The 18,330-nt window shown below is 39.4% G+C and overlaps 1 protein-coding gene across 7 annotated transcripts in view; it reads left to right on the plus strand.

The window, feature by feature from the left end:
• LOC124795510 (acyl-coenzyme A thioesterase 13-like) overlaps window positions 1-17,792 on the plus strand; it is a 35,064-nt gene extending 17,272 nt beyond the window's left edge. For all 7 annotated transcript variants that reach the window (XR_007016709.1, XR_007016708.1, XR_007016710.1 and 4 more), the window contains exons 2-3: window positions 3,872-4,056; window positions 17,297-17,792. Coding sequence is in view for 4 of the 7 variants with exons in the window: in XM_047259573.1 (XP_047115529.1) it covers window positions 3,872-4,056; window positions 17,297-17,468 (357 nt within the window). In the remaining 3 variants the exon portion in view is untranslated. The remainder of the gene's footprint in view (window positions 1-3,871; window positions 4,057-17,296) is intronic.
• The last annotated feature ends 538 nt before the right edge of the window (window positions 17,793-18,330 follow it).

Consider the following 18,330-nt stretch of genomic DNA (forward strand, 5'->3'; position numbering starts at 1 on the left):
TGGTGTGTCCGCTGTGCCGTGCGTGTGATCATTGCTTGTACAGCCCTCTCGCAGTGTCCGGAGCAAGTATGGTGGGTCTGACACACCGGTGTCAATGTGTTCTTTTTTCCATTTCCAGGAGTGTATATTAATGACTTGCCATTCTATATTCACGTAGATGCAAAGCTGGTACTTTTTGCCGATGATACAAGTGTAGCTATCACACCCAACAGACAAGAATTGAAATTGTAAACGATGTTTTTCAGAAAATCATTTTCTCTGCAAATGGGCTCTCATTAAACTTTGACAGAACACAGTTTATACAGTTTCACACAGTAGATTGAATGACACCAATAATAAATATAGACTTTGATCATAAATCCGTAGCTAAAGTAGAATATTCAAAATTTCTAGGTGTATGCATTGGTGAGGGGTTGAACTGGAAAAAACACACTGAAACTCTGCTGAAATGTTTGAGTTCAGCTACTTATGCTACTAGGGCCATTGCAATTTTGGCGCTATACCTCAGTAAATTAGCTTACCATGCCTATTTTCATTCTCTGCTTTCGTATGGCATCATATTCTGGGGTAACTCATCATTGAGTAAAAGTGTGTTCATTGGACAAAAGAGTGTAATCAGAATAATTGCTGGAGCTCATCCAAGATCATCCTGCAGACACTTATTTAAAGAGCTAGAGATCTTCACTGTAGCCTCACAATATACCGGGTGATCAAAAGGTCAGTATAAATTTGAAAACTGAATAAATCATGGAATAATGTAGATAGAGAGGTACAAATTGACACACATGCTTGGAATGACATGGGGTTTTATTGGAACCAAAAATATACAAAAGTTCAAAAAATGTCTGACAGAGGGCACTTCATCTGATCATAATAGCAATAATTAGCATAATAAAGTAAGACAAAGCAAAGATGATGTTCTTTACAGGAAATGCTCAATATGCCCACCATCATTCCTCAACAATTGCTGTAGTCGAGAAATAATGTTATGAACAGCACTGTAAAGCCTGTCCGGAGTAATGGTGAGGCATTGGTATTCGATGTTGTCTTTCAGCATCCCTAGAGATGTCAGTCGATCATGATACACTTGCGACTTCAGGTAACCCCAAAGCCTATAATCACACGGACTGAGGTCTGGAAACCTGGGAAGCCAAGCATGACGAAAGTGGTGGCTAAGCACACATTCATCGTCAAACGACGGGCGCAAGAGATGTTTCACACGCCATCTGCCGGACATTTTGTGAACTTTGTTTTTTTTTGCTCTATCAAAGCCCCATGTCATTCCAAGCATGTATGTCAATTTTCAAATGTCTATCTACATTATTCCGTGGTTTATTAAGTTTTCAAATTTATACTGACTTTTTGATCACCCTGTATATATTCACTTATGAAATTTGTTATTAACAATCCAAACGAATTCAAAAGTAATAGCAGTGTACATGGCTACAACACTAGGAGAAATAATGATCTTCACTACTCAAGGTTAAATCTAACTTTGGCTCAGAAGGGGGTAAATTATGCTCCCACAAATGTCTTTGGTCACTTACCTAATAGCATCAAAAGTGTGACATATAGACATATAGGATTTAAAAGGAAATTAAAAGAATTTCTTAATGGCAACTCCTACTCATTAGATGAATTTTTGGATATAGTAAGTGGGTAATTTCCCCAACCCCATATATAATGGAAGGAAACATTCCACGTGGGAAAAATTATATATAAAAACAAAGATGAGGTGACTTACCGAACAAAAGCGCTGGCAGGTCGATAGACACACAAACATACACACAAAATTCAAGCTTTCGCAACAAACTGTTGCCTCATCAGGAAAGAGGGAAGGAGAGGGGAAGACGAAAGGAAGTGGGTTTTAAGGGAGAGGGTAAGGAGTCATTCCAATCCCGGGAGCGGAAAGACTTACCTTAGGGGGAAAAAAGGACAGGTATACACTCGCACACACGCACATATCCATCCACACATACAGACACAAGCAGGCATATTTGTTTTATATATATATATATATATATATATATATATATATATATATATATATATATATATATATATATATATATATATGTATATGAAGTGTCGTATTCATGATCTATGGAACAAGTACTAATCTAATCTAATCTTCAACCTGACAGTTTCTCTATTCAAGTTATCTAACAGATTTACACAATTGAGCAGGCTAACATTCCATGCATCAGTATGTAGAATACTAGATTTGTTTTTTGTTGCATAGTTCCCACCTGTAAATCTGGATAGCTATTTTGCTGCTGGAATACTTTACATAGAAGGGCACCATCATCATTAAACTCTACAGCAGAGCTGCATGTCCTCAGGAAATGTAACTGTAGTTTCCTCCTGCCTCCAGTTGTGTCTCAGTACCAACATTGAATGACCATGTTGGCTAATAAATATTTGTCTCTGTCAGGAAATCCATGTAAACTTTTAAGTAGAAGCGTCAGAGGAGAAGCACATAACATATAGCTGCATGACTAATAGAACTACAAACACACACCTTCATTACAACAGTACTTCAGTAGTTGGGTTGTATTTTGCAACAATATCTACTGCAATGTAGCATGTTTAATACAACCAGTAACATGCTACAGACACTCCTCATTGTGTTGTTATCAAAACTACAAAACCATGATTGCACCATAAGTTTACATGTATTTGTCAGCTCTTCCATTTTGTAAAGAATTTCATATTATTATTAGTATCATTATTATTATTATTTTTATTATTATTACAGTCACAACTTCTTCAGTCTTGAACTTCGTGATGCAGTTGATTTGTCTTTACCCGCCGTTAGTCATGCAGACTACAAGTGTAGCTCGCACAAACGCAAGTGACTGTCTTCCCATTCCAGATAGACACAGTAGCTTCCAGTAGGTGGGTTGGGAAAAAAAAAAACACCTAAGGCAAAAATTTAAAGTTCTCTTTTTAAATTGGACTGCTCCTGTAGTCCTTGTGCCCAAACTTGTCCCATGGATGGAGGGTTAAAGTTGATTAGTTCAGGAAATTTGATTTAAAAGTATCATAAATTCATTACTATGCAGTTGAGAATGAATGACATAGCCAGTTTCGAAGATCAATTATTCCTGATTCGGAGCTGGTAATTAGCTTATCTTGAAATTTTTTAATTCAAAAGTTATTAATTAATTAAGATCCAATTTCAAGATACAGCCCATTTTTTGTACCATGTCACGTTTCTAAAAATTGTTCTGATGATACTGTGGCTCAAATTTTTTGAATATATTGATGTTCTTGGATTTTGTATATTTTGGATTTGAAGATAAATATTCTAAATTTAAACATTTGTTAAACAGATTACAAATGGCAGCTCTACCAAAGCCATGGAAAATATATTGCTTATGAAATCACAGTATCAAAAAGTAGTTTCTTGTGATTTTGCAAAACACAAGGGTGCAAATCATTTGGCACATGAAATAACTAGTCATAAAAATACAGTCTGGTTAACTCTATAATATTCACTCTTTAGAATTACTATTCAGTTCATCATCATCATCTTCTTCTTCTTCTTCTTCTTCTTCTTCTCTCTCTCTCTCTCTCTCTCTCTCTCTCTCTCTCTCTCTCTCTCTCTCTCTCTCTCCCCCCCCCCCTCCATTTTTATTTTATTTATTTTATTTTTTTTAGCTCACAGTGATAACAGATGGAGAAACTTGACGCAGTGGGGAATGAGGTGCAGTAAAAATATGTAAAAATGTTTCAACTACTAACAGCCATGCTTAGCAGAAAAAAATCCTATTAGTTGCTATCTAAATGATGTTTCTGAGTATTTTTGGTTAAATAAACTATATTTTCTCTCTTTCTGTGTGTATGAAATGTTCAATGTTAAATATAGGTTAGAATTGTATCTGCTGGAGAGGGGAAATGTCGAGGAGAACTTACCATTGCAGAGGAACATCAGAATCCACTAGGAACTATGCATGGTGGATTCATAGCAACATTGGTTGACCAGATGTCGATGTTTGCTCTTCAGACACATGAAAATGGACCTAAAGCTGTTTCTGTGAATATAAATGTGAGGTAAGTTTGAAATATTCACTGCAAAAATTAAAAGAGGAAACAAAAGACAGTGCATATGATGGGATTAACTGAACAGTGCTAACACACATTCACATATTAAAATAAATTTCGGAATGCACCCAAAGAAACTGAGAGAAAGAGAGAGGCAGAAGGCAGAGGGTAGAAGAGGAAGAAAAGGACTATGGAAGAAATTAGAAAGTTTAAGGTGGAAACTCATAAATTAAGACATGGGTGATAAAAAGTTGATAACAGCACAATAGAAGCTTCTGAAATGTGGTATTACAAAGATTGGTGAAGAACACATGGGTAGATTGGATAACTAATGAAGAGATGCTAAATTAAATGGGAGAGAAATGAGCTTTAATACTCAAAAAAGAAGGGGGTAAAAATGAAAGAGGAAGACCAACACTTTGATAAAGTAAGCATGTTCAAATGACTTTAGATTTTAATAGTTAATTAGAGATGATGAGACAGAAGGCCTAAACAATATCAGGCAGGCCTGTAGTCGTAAGTTAGACAGCCAATTCTCATCTGTGAATTTGTTTGAGGGCTCAAACGGTAGTTCAAGTGCTGCAGCCAGTATTCAGATATAGCACATTTGACACAAGCATACAGTGTCTGTGACGACTTAGTCAACCAAACTGTAACTTGTAAAAGATCCTTTTTTATGAGAATCAAGAGAATCACCAAATGTTTAAAACTGATATTAAAGTTGTTTATTTGTAACTTTGAGATTAACATTTGTAATCAGTACCAAAAATGTACACAATATTTGCTAAGACAAATCTGAATAGGAATATATTCATCTTTCTGCATGTATATCCAATCAGAGATATAATGAACCTTCATTGCAGGGAAAGGTGTGTGCCCTACTGAGCCTCAGCACCAGGTATCTGCCTTTCGTTTGATGGTGCTCTGTTAATTGACAATATGAACTCAATGTCCTGTGGGTTGTTTCAGATTGCTATCACCTCCACAGCCCTTTTCCAAATCAGCTAAAATGTCTTCTTTTAACAGTAAAGGAATAAAACTACATAGAAGAATAATATATCAGATTTAATACTGTGATAGTAAGCTAAGGCCTGTTTCCAGATTCAGAATTATCTTTTGGGAGAGGATTAATGATGAACTTCTGTTTTTTTGTTAAAGTAGTGAACTGGAAAGGAACTCCGTGCACAGACCAGTGCCTTTTTCTGGGCACAATTCTTGGTTGTCAGGACAGCCAGCAAGGAAACAGATGGATGCTCATTGTCTTTGTATCAAGCATTTCTTGATGTGTAATTTTGAAGAGCCCTACCACAAAAAGTGATGACTCAAGTGTGCAATTGTTACTGCATCTATATTGGTTCCGTTACTAAAGTCTGTTTTGATGTACAAGATATAGGGTAACTAGAATAATTTTGCTTAGAACAAGATACAAATATAAAAGTAAATTGTATGTGTAGTAGACTTCTGTCTGCATAGTATATATCCAGAACATTGTTTTATTAAGATTTTATTTTTTGGCAGAGAGGATCAGGTCATGAAGCCAATGGAAGTTTGCCTTCAGGTACTCATAAATAGAATAAAAAGTGTGTTTTATTTGTATTTCTTTACAGTGTTCTTAAAAATGTTGATTTTATTCCTGATGGACAGAGGTAGTTTGTTGAATAGTGGGCAGCCCAAATTTTTCATCCTATCGTGACTGCTCTACAATCTGTGGGTTAAGAATAAAATAAGGAAAGGAATTATAAATGACAGTATGGTAGGTCCATATGTTAGCTCAGCACATCTTACAACTGCTGTCTACAGGGATGTTATTCAGAACATTTTCCCAGACATACTACAGGACAAGCCCCTACAAATAAGGGAAAACATATGATTTATGCATGATGGGGCTCAAGCACATTTCAGTCCTGTTCCTAATGCAGAGAAGTTTCATGAATATAGCATGTAAGCTTCTGGAACCATGTTTGTGAGTGTTTGGAAAGGTGCAACAGTCCATTATCCAACAACTGCGTACAAATGTAAAAGTAAATGGAGGAAGCTTTGAACATTTGTTACGATTTTTTGACTCGAGAAATTTATAAAACTTCTTTTATTAGTAACACAGAAATAAAGGACATTTTCTTATTTTCATGTCGGGAATCCACTATGAGAGTTTGACAAATATTTCTGATACACCCATATAAAAGAGCAGTCATTTGTACTCAGGTGATTTGTGTGAAAAGATTTCCGATGTGATTATGTCTGCACAATGGGAATTAATAGACTTTGAAAGCAGAATGGTAGTTGAAGCTAGATGCATGGGACATTCCATTTCAGAAATCATTAGGGAAGTCAATATTCTGAGATATACAGTGTCAAGAGAGTACCGAAAATACTAGATTTCGGGCATTACCTCTAACCACAGACATCGCAGAGGCTGATGCCCTTCACTTAATGATTGAGAGCAGGGTTGCTTGCATAGAGTTGTCTGAAATAACCCCAGAAATGAATTTTGGATATAAGACAAACTCATCCATTAGGACACTACAGCAAGATTTGAGATTAATGGGCTATGACAGCAGACAACATGTGGTGCCTTTGCTAGCAGCACGACATTGCCTGTGGCACCTCTCCTGGGTTCACCACCACATCATTTGGGTACTACATGACTGGAAAACTGTGGCCTGTTCAGATGAGTCCTGATTTCAGTTGGTAAGAGCCAATGAAAAGGTTCAAGTGTGGTGCAGACACCATGAAGACCTGGACCCAAGTTGTGAACATCTTGTGATCTCAATGTGCAGGTTGGCGGTCCAACTGAACTGATGGTATTGCACTATCGTGTTATGCACATTCATTGTTAGGTGCAACAGGCAGAAGATGTGCTTTATTGGTGCTGCACATTTTAGGGATTTTGACCAAGATAAACTCGCGCTGCCGTCTTCTTCAGCACACCAGTGTAGAATTGTGCACAGAAACAGCTAAGTGAAAAATTCACGCAGTATGCATTTTTATTTATATATACAAGCCAAATTTGGAATTTTTCTCTGTGAGATGCATGTAGAAGGTTTGTGTGCCAATTTGAAGTTCTAGATTCGCATGTTTTACTGTACATGTTGCTTCCGCATAAGCTTTCACTGATGGTATCAATACCCATTTGCATCACAATATCTTGTGAAATATTGAACATTCGTGAGTGCCGCAGTAAAGTTGCACTGTAATCATCAATTGCAGGCATTAATTTATTTGTACTCTTCTAAAATTTTTGAGAACAGTAGGCCCATCCTCATTTAAAACAATGGACCTCTAATGTCATTGTATAATTATGTGAGAAATAGGTTATATTTGAGAATGTTCTGACACTTACAAAACATTTGTGGTTCACAGTTCTGCCAAAGAATACAGTCCCTTGTATTTGACTGTATATCAACACAAATAAACGTGTGTTATGGAAGCTGCCAATATCCTTTGCACAGTCTATGAGCAATTTGTAGTAAATCGGTGTCTGTGATTTACTTGATTTCATTTGATTTTGAAAGGGAAACTAAAACAGCTTAGGTCTAACCCGCCACTGCCCACACCGAAACCAAGTTTATTGTGCGGTATTGCTCCCTGTATATCTAGTAAAGCCAACCAATGCCCTTAAATAGTTCAAGGAGTCCCTTTGCCAGTTTTTTGTTAGACACAATTTCTTCAGGTCTGGTTGTCCCGAAGATTCTGTATCTTTTGCTGTCCAGTGCCATGCATTTGAAGATTAAATGTGATCCAGTTTCTTCATCCTCATTACAGCTCCTACATTTAGGGTCTTTTTCCATTATACCCATTGTGTGTAGGTGTTTTTTGAAATTCCCATGGCCAGTCATCAGTCCAGTCTTGAGTTTGATTTCTTTCCTGTTCAATCCCACGACTACAGAGCTTCTTTTAAAAAATGGTTTGGGCATCATTACCTTACCATGTTTTTCTTTATGGACCTTGGTCCAATATTCTACATGCTGTTTCCTAAGCCAGTTCCATAGTTCTAGTTTGATCATAGCCTTGGTGATTGTCAGGACAGGTTCCAGTCCAATAAATGGAGTCATTGCTCCCATCCTGGCCAATCTGTTGGCTTGTTCATTGCCACAGATTCCTGAGTGGCCAGAGACCCACAGTAGGTTTACCCTATTGCTTCCCCCTAGCTCCACCAGAGCCCTGTGGCCTTCTGCAACAACCTTAGATCTCATTGGAGGTGCTGCTAGTGATTTCAGGGTTGCCTAGCTGTCTGAATATATGTAGATGCTACAGTCCTTGTAGCACCTACGCATATTCTCCTCCACACATTCCCTGATTGCAGTAATTTCAGCTTGGAATACCAAGGCCAGTTTTCGTAGAGAGATGATATCCTCCAGTCTTGGCTAAACCCCATACAACCCTGCCCCAATGCCTTGGTTTGATTTCGACCCATCAGTGAACCAAACAATGTCCCCCATATGGTGTCGAACTGTTTTTTCCCCAGTGCTCCCTGCTTCCAATTATTATATTGTAAGGCTTGTTGAAGCAGTTGGGAGTTTTTATGTAGTCAGCCGGCATTTCCCCAGCCATTCCTATATTTACCTCACTCACTATCTTAGTGTTTGATTCAGGATATCCTAATGAGATCCAGTTTTTACCAGTTTTAAATCTGTATGCCCCAGCTGCTGCCTAAGGTGTAGTGGAGGCATGTCCAGCATGACTTCCATCTCAGCTGTTGGTGTGCTGCTAATTCTGCCTGTTATGGCTAAGCAGGCCAGTCTCTCCATCTTAGCAAGCTCCTTGGCTGCAACCTGCTGTTCTACCTTCTTGCACCACACTACGGCCCCGCAGGAAATCCTAGGTCTAACTACCGTGGTGTATATCCAGTGCATACCTCTGGGGCTTAGGCCCCAGTTTTTATCACAAGCCCTTTTGTACTCACTAGAGTACTTTTTACCTTGGAGCAGATGCTCTTAATGTGAGGGGTCCATGTTAGTTTCTCATCTAAGGTTACCCTAGATGTTTCACTATCCTCTTCACAGTTAGAGTTTCATTGAAGAGCTTTAGATTCCAACTTGAGAGTCAGATATACCTCTTCATGAATGTCAACACAACAATCTTCTTGGGATTAACCCTTAGATCCTGTTTAGTGCTGCAGTCTTGCCCAATGTCCAATCCTCCTTGTGCCATATTTCCAACTGTGTCAGTAAATTTACCAAGTATTACTATGAAAAGGTCATCTGAATATCCTTGGCAGAAGCATTGTCTGGAATTTAGTTCCTCAATGAATTCATTCATCACTAGATTCCACAATAAAAGGGGCAGAACTCCTCCTTGTGGGCAACCTCTAGTGGTGTTAATTACCATCTTTTCATTCATCATGTTAGCCTCTACCTTCCTTCGATTAAGCATGGCCCCGGTCCACCTACATATAGTGGTCCCTAGGTCATGCACCTCCGCTGCCCGTACCATGGAATCGTAGGTGATGTTACTGAAGGCCCCCTTGATATCCAGGAAGATGCAGAGGCCTATTTCTTGGAAAAGTGCTTTCTCCACCCTCCCAACGAGTTGATGGAGAGCTGTCTCACATGATTTGCCTGGTTGATATGCATATTGGTTTGAATGTAGAGGGGCTCTAATTAGTCTCATCTCCCCAACATATACATTAACCAGTTTTTCCAATGTTGTGAGAATGAAGGAGGACAGACTGATTGGTCTCATATTCTTGGCCTTGGTATGATCAATTCTCCCTGGCTTGGAATGAAGACAACCTTCACTGTCCTCCAAGCATTGAGAATGATTCCTAGTGTTAGGCTAACCCTGAATAACCTGCATAGGACTCTTATGAGATTCTCTCCTGCCTGTTGCAGGAGAGCTGGAAACATTCCATCTGGGCCAGATGACTTGAACGGTTGGAATGTTCCCACTGCCCATTGGATTTTATTGAAGTTCACACACTCCTTGACTGATTTCCAGTCCTCTCTCTGAGTGCCTGAGAACCATTGTCTCTCCGGGATCACATTCTGGTCTGTGTTGTCTGACAGAGCATATTGAGGAAAGTGAGTTTTGAGGAGCATGTGCCGTGTTTGTATATTCCCCATCCTTCTTTCTCAGTGTACCTTCTGTATTGGTTGGTATTCTGGTGAGGATTCTGTGGAGTCTGGCATGAGAAGCCATACTCTCCACTTCTTCACAGAGTGCCTTCCAGAATGCCTCCATTGCTTGTCTAATTGCAAGGTTGTAGTTGACAAGGGCCTCACGATGTTTTGCCTATTGTCCTTTATGTCTTGCAAGGTTAAACAGTCTTCGTATCTATTTCCTTTGCATTTCCAAGTTATTATTCCACCAAGGCACACTCCTATTTGTGCACTTCTTGATGATTTTTACAGTCGTCCTGACATGAGGTCACTATGGCAGAGGTAACAGCCTCTGCTACTTCCTCAAACTCTACTGGATTCATTATCGAGGTTTTAATTTCCAATAAGCCTAAGCAAGGTCCCTCCTATATGTTTCCCATCTGTTCTCCTGGGATTCATGAATGTCATGGTCTGCCTGATTCCCATTTCAAGCTTTAATTTAACATACACGTGATCCGATGAGGATGGCTGTAACATCACATGCCATTGTTTGACATAGCTGCCCATCATCATCATCATGGAACCAAAGGTTATGTCAATTACTTCTTCCCTTCTGCTATTCCTGAATGTAGGCTCATGGCCCCTATTCAGGACCTCCAAGTTCTTAGCTAAAAGAGAGTCAAGAAGGTGCTCACCTCTACTGTTGGTGTCCTTGCTGCCACACTCTAGGTTGTGGGCATTGGCATCACATCCCACCAACAGTTGGTCGCCTTGCTGATGGCTAGCTTCTGCCATTCTCCTCACCTCCAAAGGAGCTAGTTTCCTCCTCTGCACCCCAGACAAGGCTTTCATATTTATCTGGTTCAACTTCTTGGTTACAGTACCCACTTCTGGCTCAGGTCTAGACCCTGATTCAGTAGTGGGAATGCCTTCCATCGATCCTGACCCAAATGTTTGGGTGTCTGAGGTCTCAGTTTGCCCCTCAGTTTGTTTCAATTTATTTTCTTTAGTTGTGTCCGTATTGGTCCCACGAGATTTGGGGATCCACACGGTCCATGCCACAAATACCCCACACGGTGTAAGGCTAATTACTCAGGGATGTTGCCCGGTATCCCTGAAGTTCCGTTTGTGACACATCTTGCCATGTACCACACACCCCTCGGCACGGATCGCATCATGCCCTGGGTTGGGAAAGGGAATTGGTTAAGGACTAGGAGTGGATAGGGAAGATGGGATGTTGTGGGACACTCTTAGTCTGATCCATCAGCTGAGGTCTTCCTGGCAGTAGGTCCTCTACCTTCGGCATAGCCCTCAGCTTCACGCAGATATGCAAGCCTCTCCACCCACAGGGACAAGTGGTGTTCCCCTGGAGAGGTGTGCTTTACTTACTGTAGCAAATATTCTAACACACATGCTGTGTTACATCTAATTTTCCCTGAAAGAGGAGTAGCTCTATATATTATCCACATTTATCACAAATTAAATCCATTTCCGAGTTTGCTAACAACTGTCATTAATCTCAAAACATTTTAGGAAACTAGTAATTTTTACCATAAGCTTTTATGTCACCTCAATAGGAATCTCATTTGGTGTATTTGTCTCAATTCTTATAGGGAATTAGCAAATTTTTATCTCAACAGATTGAAAGACAATCAGCAGCCTTAACGTGTAGTCATTTGTTCACTGCCCTGTAATACAATGAACCATCCAAAATGCAGCTCCACGGGGAATAGTGTTATCAGACATGGGATGAGTTGGTTGACATTTGTAAGTAGCTGCAAATCACCCTGACTGCTGTCAAACAGTCCGCAGCTCGTGGTCTTGTGTTCTCGCTTCCCGTATACGGGGTCCCGGGTTCAATTCCCGGCGGGGTCAGGAATTTTCCCTGCCTTGAGATGACTGGGTGTTGTTGTGTCGTCTTCATCATCATCATTCATCCCTATTATGGTCAGAGGAAGGCAATGGCAAACCACCTCCGCTAGGACCTTGCCTAGTCTGCAGTGCAGGTCTCTCGCATTGTTCACTACGCTCCTCGGAGTATGGGACCTCATCATCTTCACTCTCAAACAACTGGCAGCTGCTGCAAATCAGTGTGTTAGAAGAGCTCCTGAGAGTCGTGTACCAGTGATACCTGTACCAAAGGTGCTTCAATCACTACCCTCTCCTGTGGATCCTGTCTCCCCTGCAGAGAGTACAGGATCTGTCATTACTCATCCATTTGACTATGAGTGACATGTCAATGGTAGATCTAGGCATCCTGTACAGGGTAGATGGGGACCAAGGAGGACTCAAGGTGTTGTATCAATCCCCCTAACCAACAAGTTTGAGCTGCTGTCTTTTAGTGAAACTGAAACTGAGGCAGTGGGCCTCACTTCACCTATGATAGGGAAACCTGCTTTATCCAGTGTCAAGAGGGCGAAGTGCAAAAGGGTAAGAGTCTATTAATCATTCGCAGTTCAAATGTATGGTGAATGATGGTCCCCCTTATGGAAATGGAAGCAAGGGACAGGAGAGTATACCAGGTGCACTCAGTGTGTATGCCTGGGGGCCTCATTCTCAACATGTTGAAGATGCTATTTTGGCAGCCATGGAGGTAACAGGGTGCAACCAAATTTCAGATTGTGGTGGACATTGGAAGAAATGATGTCTGTCGTCAGGACTCCGAGTCATATTTGGTTCATTCCAGTGATTGGCAGAGAATGTTGAAAAGACCAGCCTTGTGCAAAGAGTTTTAATGAAGCTCACAATTTGCAGCATTCTCCGCAAGACTGATCATGGCTCTTTGGTTCTGAGTTGAGTTGAGTGGAAGGACTGAACCAGAGAGAGACCTCAAAGGTTCTGTGACAAGCTTGACTGTGACTTCATGGAGTTGCATCATAGGGTTGAGAACTGTTGGGTCCCCCCTCCCAAGGAAACACTGAAGTATCAAAAGAAATGCCTCCCAGAGGTGAGAGTATTAAAATCCTGATGGTTAACTGCTGAAGCATTTGTAGCAAAGTGCCAGAGTTTGAAGCACTCATGAAAAGTAGTGAAGCTCACGTAATATTAGGTACAGAAAGCTGATTGAAACCTGAAATTGATAGCAGTGAGACTTTTGGGGAAATTTTGCATGTATATTGAAAAGATTGGCAAATGGAAGATGGAGGTGGTGTATTTGTTGCACTAGACAAGGAACTCAAATCCACCGAGATAGGAATTGAAGCTGCATGTGAGATTATTTGGCAAGGACTCAGTATCAAGGGTGGGCATAAAATGATAATAGCATCTTTCTATTGCCTGCCAAACTCATCTCGTTCACTTGTATGTAAGTTCCTCAATCATACTGTAATTGTCAGTGAAGACTTTAATCATCCAACAATTAATTGGCAAAATTTGCAGTTTTCTTAGCGGTGGGCGTGATAAGACATGCTGTGAAATAGTACTAAATACCTTCTCTGAAAACTATCTACAATAGATAGTTAGGAACCAAACTTATGACAGAAATAGATTGGATCTAATGGCAACAAATAGACCTCACATCTCTGAGGATGTCCACATCAAAACTGGTATCAGTGACCATAAAATGGTTGTGGCAACAAGATTACCATGTAAAAAGGACAGCTAAACCAAACACAAAAATATACATGTTCAGTAAACTAGATAAAAAATCAGTAGTGTCATATCTCAATAAGGAACTTGAAACTTTTATCATAGGGCAAGAGCATGTAGAGGAACTTCGGCTCAAGTTTGAAAGAATAGTTGACCATACACTGGATAGAGATGTACTCAGTGGAACAGTTTATAATGGAGGGACCCTCCATAGTATACAGTCACTGTAAAGAAACTTCTAAAGAAACAGAGATTACTGCATAACAGGTGTAAAAGAAAACATAGGGCTATAGATAAAGAGATGCTGAGTGAAACACATTTGGCTGTCAAGAAAGCAATACGTGTTGCCTTCAATGATTACCATAGCAGAATATTGTCAAATAACATTTCACAAAATCCCGAAGAAATTCTGGTTGTATGTAAAGGCTGTTAGTGGCACCAGAGTTAGTATCCCATCCCTGATGAATTAGACAGGAACTGAAATTGAGGGTAGCAAAGTAAAAGCAGAAATGCTTAACTCCATTTTCAAATATTCCTTTACAAAGGAAAATCCATGAGAATTGCCACAATTTAATTCTCATAGCACTTGAAATATGAATGAAATAGTATTAATGTCAGTGACATGGAGAAACAGCTGAAATCATTAAAATTGAACAAAGGGCCTGATGGAATCCATGTCAGATTCTATACTGAATTTGTGGCTCAGTTAGCCTCTCTTCTAACTATAATCTATTGTAGATCCCTCAAACAAAAAACTGTGCCCAGTTCTTGGAAAAAAGCACAGGTTGCACCTGTCTACAAGAAGGGTAGTAGAAGTGGTCCACAAAACTGTTGCCCAATGTCCTTGACATCCATTTTTGTAGAATCTTAGAACATATTCTGAGTCCAAACATAATGAGGCATCTTGAACAGAATTACCTCCTCAATGCCAATCAGCATTGATTCCAAAAACATCGACCATGTGAAACCCAACTCGCACTTTTCTCACATGACATACTGAAAGCTTTGGATCAAGGCAATCAGGGAGATATAGTATTTCTTGATTTCCAAAAAGCATTTGACTCAGTACCACACCTACACTTGTCAAAAATATGATCATATGGGTGTCAAGAGAAATTTGTGACTGGATTGAGGACGTTTTGGTAGAAGGATGCAGCATGTTATCTTCGATGGAGATTCATCATAAGATGCAGAAGTAACTTCAGGTGTGCCTCAGGGAAGTGTGTTGTGTTCTTTGCGTTCATGTTGTACAGGCAATATTAATAGCAAACTCAGACTTTTTGCAGGTGATGCAGTTATCTATAACAAAGTACTACCTGAAAGAAGATGCATAAATATTCAGTCAGATCTTGAGAAGATTGGAAACTTGCGTTAAATTTTCATAAATGTGAAATTGTGCATTCACAAAATGAAAAAATGTATCGTATGACTATAATATCAATGAGTCACTATTGTAATCGTCCAACTCATACAAATACTTGGGCGGAACACTCAGTGAGATATGAAGTGGAATTACCACATATGCTCAGTCGTGGGTAAAGCAGCTGGCAGACTTTGGTTACTGGTGGAATACTGGAGAAGTGCAATAAGTCTACAAATGAGACTGTTTACAAATCATTCACACAATCAGTTCTAGAATATTGCTCAAGTGTGCGGGACTCATAGCAAATAGGACTAAGAGGGGATATTGAATGTATGCAGAGAATGGCAACACAAATAGTCACAGGTTTGTTGGACACATGGGAGAATGTCACAGAGATATTGGAGGAACTGAACTGGAAGACTCTTGAAGATAGACCTGAACTATTCCGAGAAAGTCTGTTAACAGAGTTTCAAGAATAAGCTTTAAATAATGACTCTAGGAATGTACTACAATCTCCTGCATATTGCTCACAGAGGGATCATGAGGATAAGATTAGAATAATTACAGCACACACAGAGGCATTCAAACAATCCTTCATCAGTGCTCCATATGTGAAAGGGATGGGAAGAAACCCTAATAATTGGTACAATGGGATGTAACTTCATCCATGTACCTCATGGTGGTTTGCAGAGTATACATGTAGATGTAGCTGGAGCAGTTCAGATTTCTTCAGTTAAGTCTGTGAATTTCTTTGATTGACACTTGGTACCTGCCGGAACACTTGGACATAGTTGTGACATTGTACAGTGTGAACAAAGCTGATGTCATATAAGCTGAATGGTCTTTGGTGACAGTAATATTGCAAAGAATACTAGGTTTGGTACTTGTGTGCTAACTTTTTCAAAACTGAAACACTCAGTAAGAATGGTCCAAATGAATCCAAACTCAGAGAATGTGTATTTTATTAAGTAACTGAGAAGTTCAATGACTAAAGAGCGGTCTGTCAGACAAAGTGAAAACATGTAAGGAAGTTCCAGATTTACTTGTTGACATCCGAGAGCACAATATCAGCAGATGAGTCAGTTTCCAATAATGCCGAATGACCTGTCTCTGGGGAGTGATTTTTGTCTGGGCCAGGTTGGTGATGTGCATACTATTCTGTTGACTTCCATAGTCAAAATTCAGACAAAGTTGAGTATGTGACTGCCATTACAAATATTCTGAATGGCAAAACGTTACTTGGATCGCTCTCATCTCTGCCTGTTCTGCAGCATATTATTCCATGCTTGATCCATTTGAAGAAAAATCATCCTGAAAATTAAACCAGCAATAGCTTTCATGTGTTCCACGTAGCCTGAAGTATTTATAGCTTCTGTGCAATGGAAACCATTGTAATGGCAGGAATGTCATGAGTCCGGCCTGTTGCAGTTGGCTTTGAACCTTGTATGCAAACTAGTCTTCATCCATTCCTGAGCACTGTCAATAAAGGCATCTGGTCTATTTCTCAGTGCAAATGAGGCAGTCGCCCCACACCTTGGTCTCATTGTGTTCTTCAGTACACATTCTTTGCTGTGTATTATGCTATCCACTGGTTCCTTCATTTCATTGTTGCCTGTATTCCTGGTCATGCTGCCTTGTTTGAACTCTTTCACACGCTGCTTATAAATCTCCTGAATACTGATGAGTCAAACTGGCACATTCTATCAGATTGACACTTTATGCCACACCTCCTCATGTGCCAAACTTGGCATCACACAGACTGTGACGGGACATGAGACAATGTCTTATGGGTGTTACAAATATCTGTCTCTCTGAAATCACTTATAGATAGCATACTGTTCCATGAAACATTCAACAACGGATTTGTATGAGTAATTTTGTGTATAAAGTTGTGTAATCTTTTCACTAATGTCGCTGTGATGGTGCTGCATGATCACATCTTCATTTGGAATAGTGTATGCATGCTTGTTTTAAGCTGTTTTTGGATGAAAGCTGATTGTATTTTCAACAATGTGTATGAAATATATCTTAATTCACTTCTTCTGTCTTCAGTCAGTCTTTCATTTCTCTCTTACATGTACTATGATGAAAATTGTAATTTGCGTACTTTTTTTTTTTTTTTTTTTTTTGTAAATTTGCCCATGTAAACTGCCTGAAGAAATTTGGTAAACTTATTGATTAAAAATTTGGTGAAATTGTTCTAAGATATTAAATGTTACTGATCTAAAGAACAACACTTTCAATATTTTCGTATTTTCAGTTACTTCAAGCCAGCAACAACAGGTGATGAAGTCATAATAGATGCAAGAACAATTCGTGCAGGAAAGAAAATGGCATTCTTAGAGGTTGATCTTATAAAGAAAAAAACAGGAGAATTACTTGTAAGAGGTTCACAGGCAGTATTTATTGTTTCACAGAAAACCATTTCATAGATTTTTTTCAGTATTTCAAATTGCATTAAAATACTGAAATTATTTTTGATGTTCCTAGATGTATGATGTAAATTCTAACAGAATTGTGTAAGACAGCTGTACTTTTTAGTTTTATTTTAGTATGCACCACAGAGCATCACAGATGGAGATCTACTGCTGTGATATATTTATGAATGTTGAAGTATACTGTATTGTTGTTACACTTTTCTGTGCCATTGTATGTGTGTTTTAAAAAGTATGATGGAGAAAAATATTGTTTGCTATATTAGTTGGTTCTAAACAGTATACCTTGGTTGGTTAGTAAAGAAATACTGTATCATAAAATGTATGTGTTATTAACATATATCTATATACATTACTATCCCTCCACCCTTCCCACCTTCTCCAGATTTCTGCTGCCATCCCACATGATAGTTGCATTATGATCCAGAATTGGCAGTCGTGTGTGTGTGTGTGTGTGTGTGTGTGTGTGTGTGTGAGAGAGAGAGAGAGAGAGAGAGAGAGAGAGAGAGAGAGAGAGAGAGAGAGAGAGGGGGGTGGGGGGGGTGGGGTGGGGGGGTGGGGATGCTTACTTGTGTGTATGAATGGTGTGTGTTTCTCTTTTGCTGATAAATGTTGTGGCCAAAAGCTTTGTGTAAGTGTCTTTTAATTGTGCCTGTCTGCAATTTAATGTGCCATCTTAATGATAAGTAGCAATTTATCTTTTCCTGTAAAACTAAATGAAAAGAATTATCTCACAGTTGGGGGAGAGGTGATATATTACAATTAGAGACCTTAGATCCTTCACCAGATATCAGTGGACATTACTCAGGGTTTTAACCTATCAAGTGTCAGCACCCTGAACAGACCGCGAGATCCTTGC

The sequence above is a fragment of the Schistocerca piceifrons genome, chromosome 4 (assembly GCF_021461385.2).
Source record: "Schistocerca piceifrons isolate TAMUIC-IGC-003096 chromosome 4, iqSchPice1.1, whole genome shotgun sequence".
In the NCBI taxonomy this organism is placed as follows: domain Eukaryota; kingdom Metazoa; phylum Arthropoda; class Insecta; order Orthoptera; family Acrididae; genus Schistocerca; species Schistocerca piceifrons.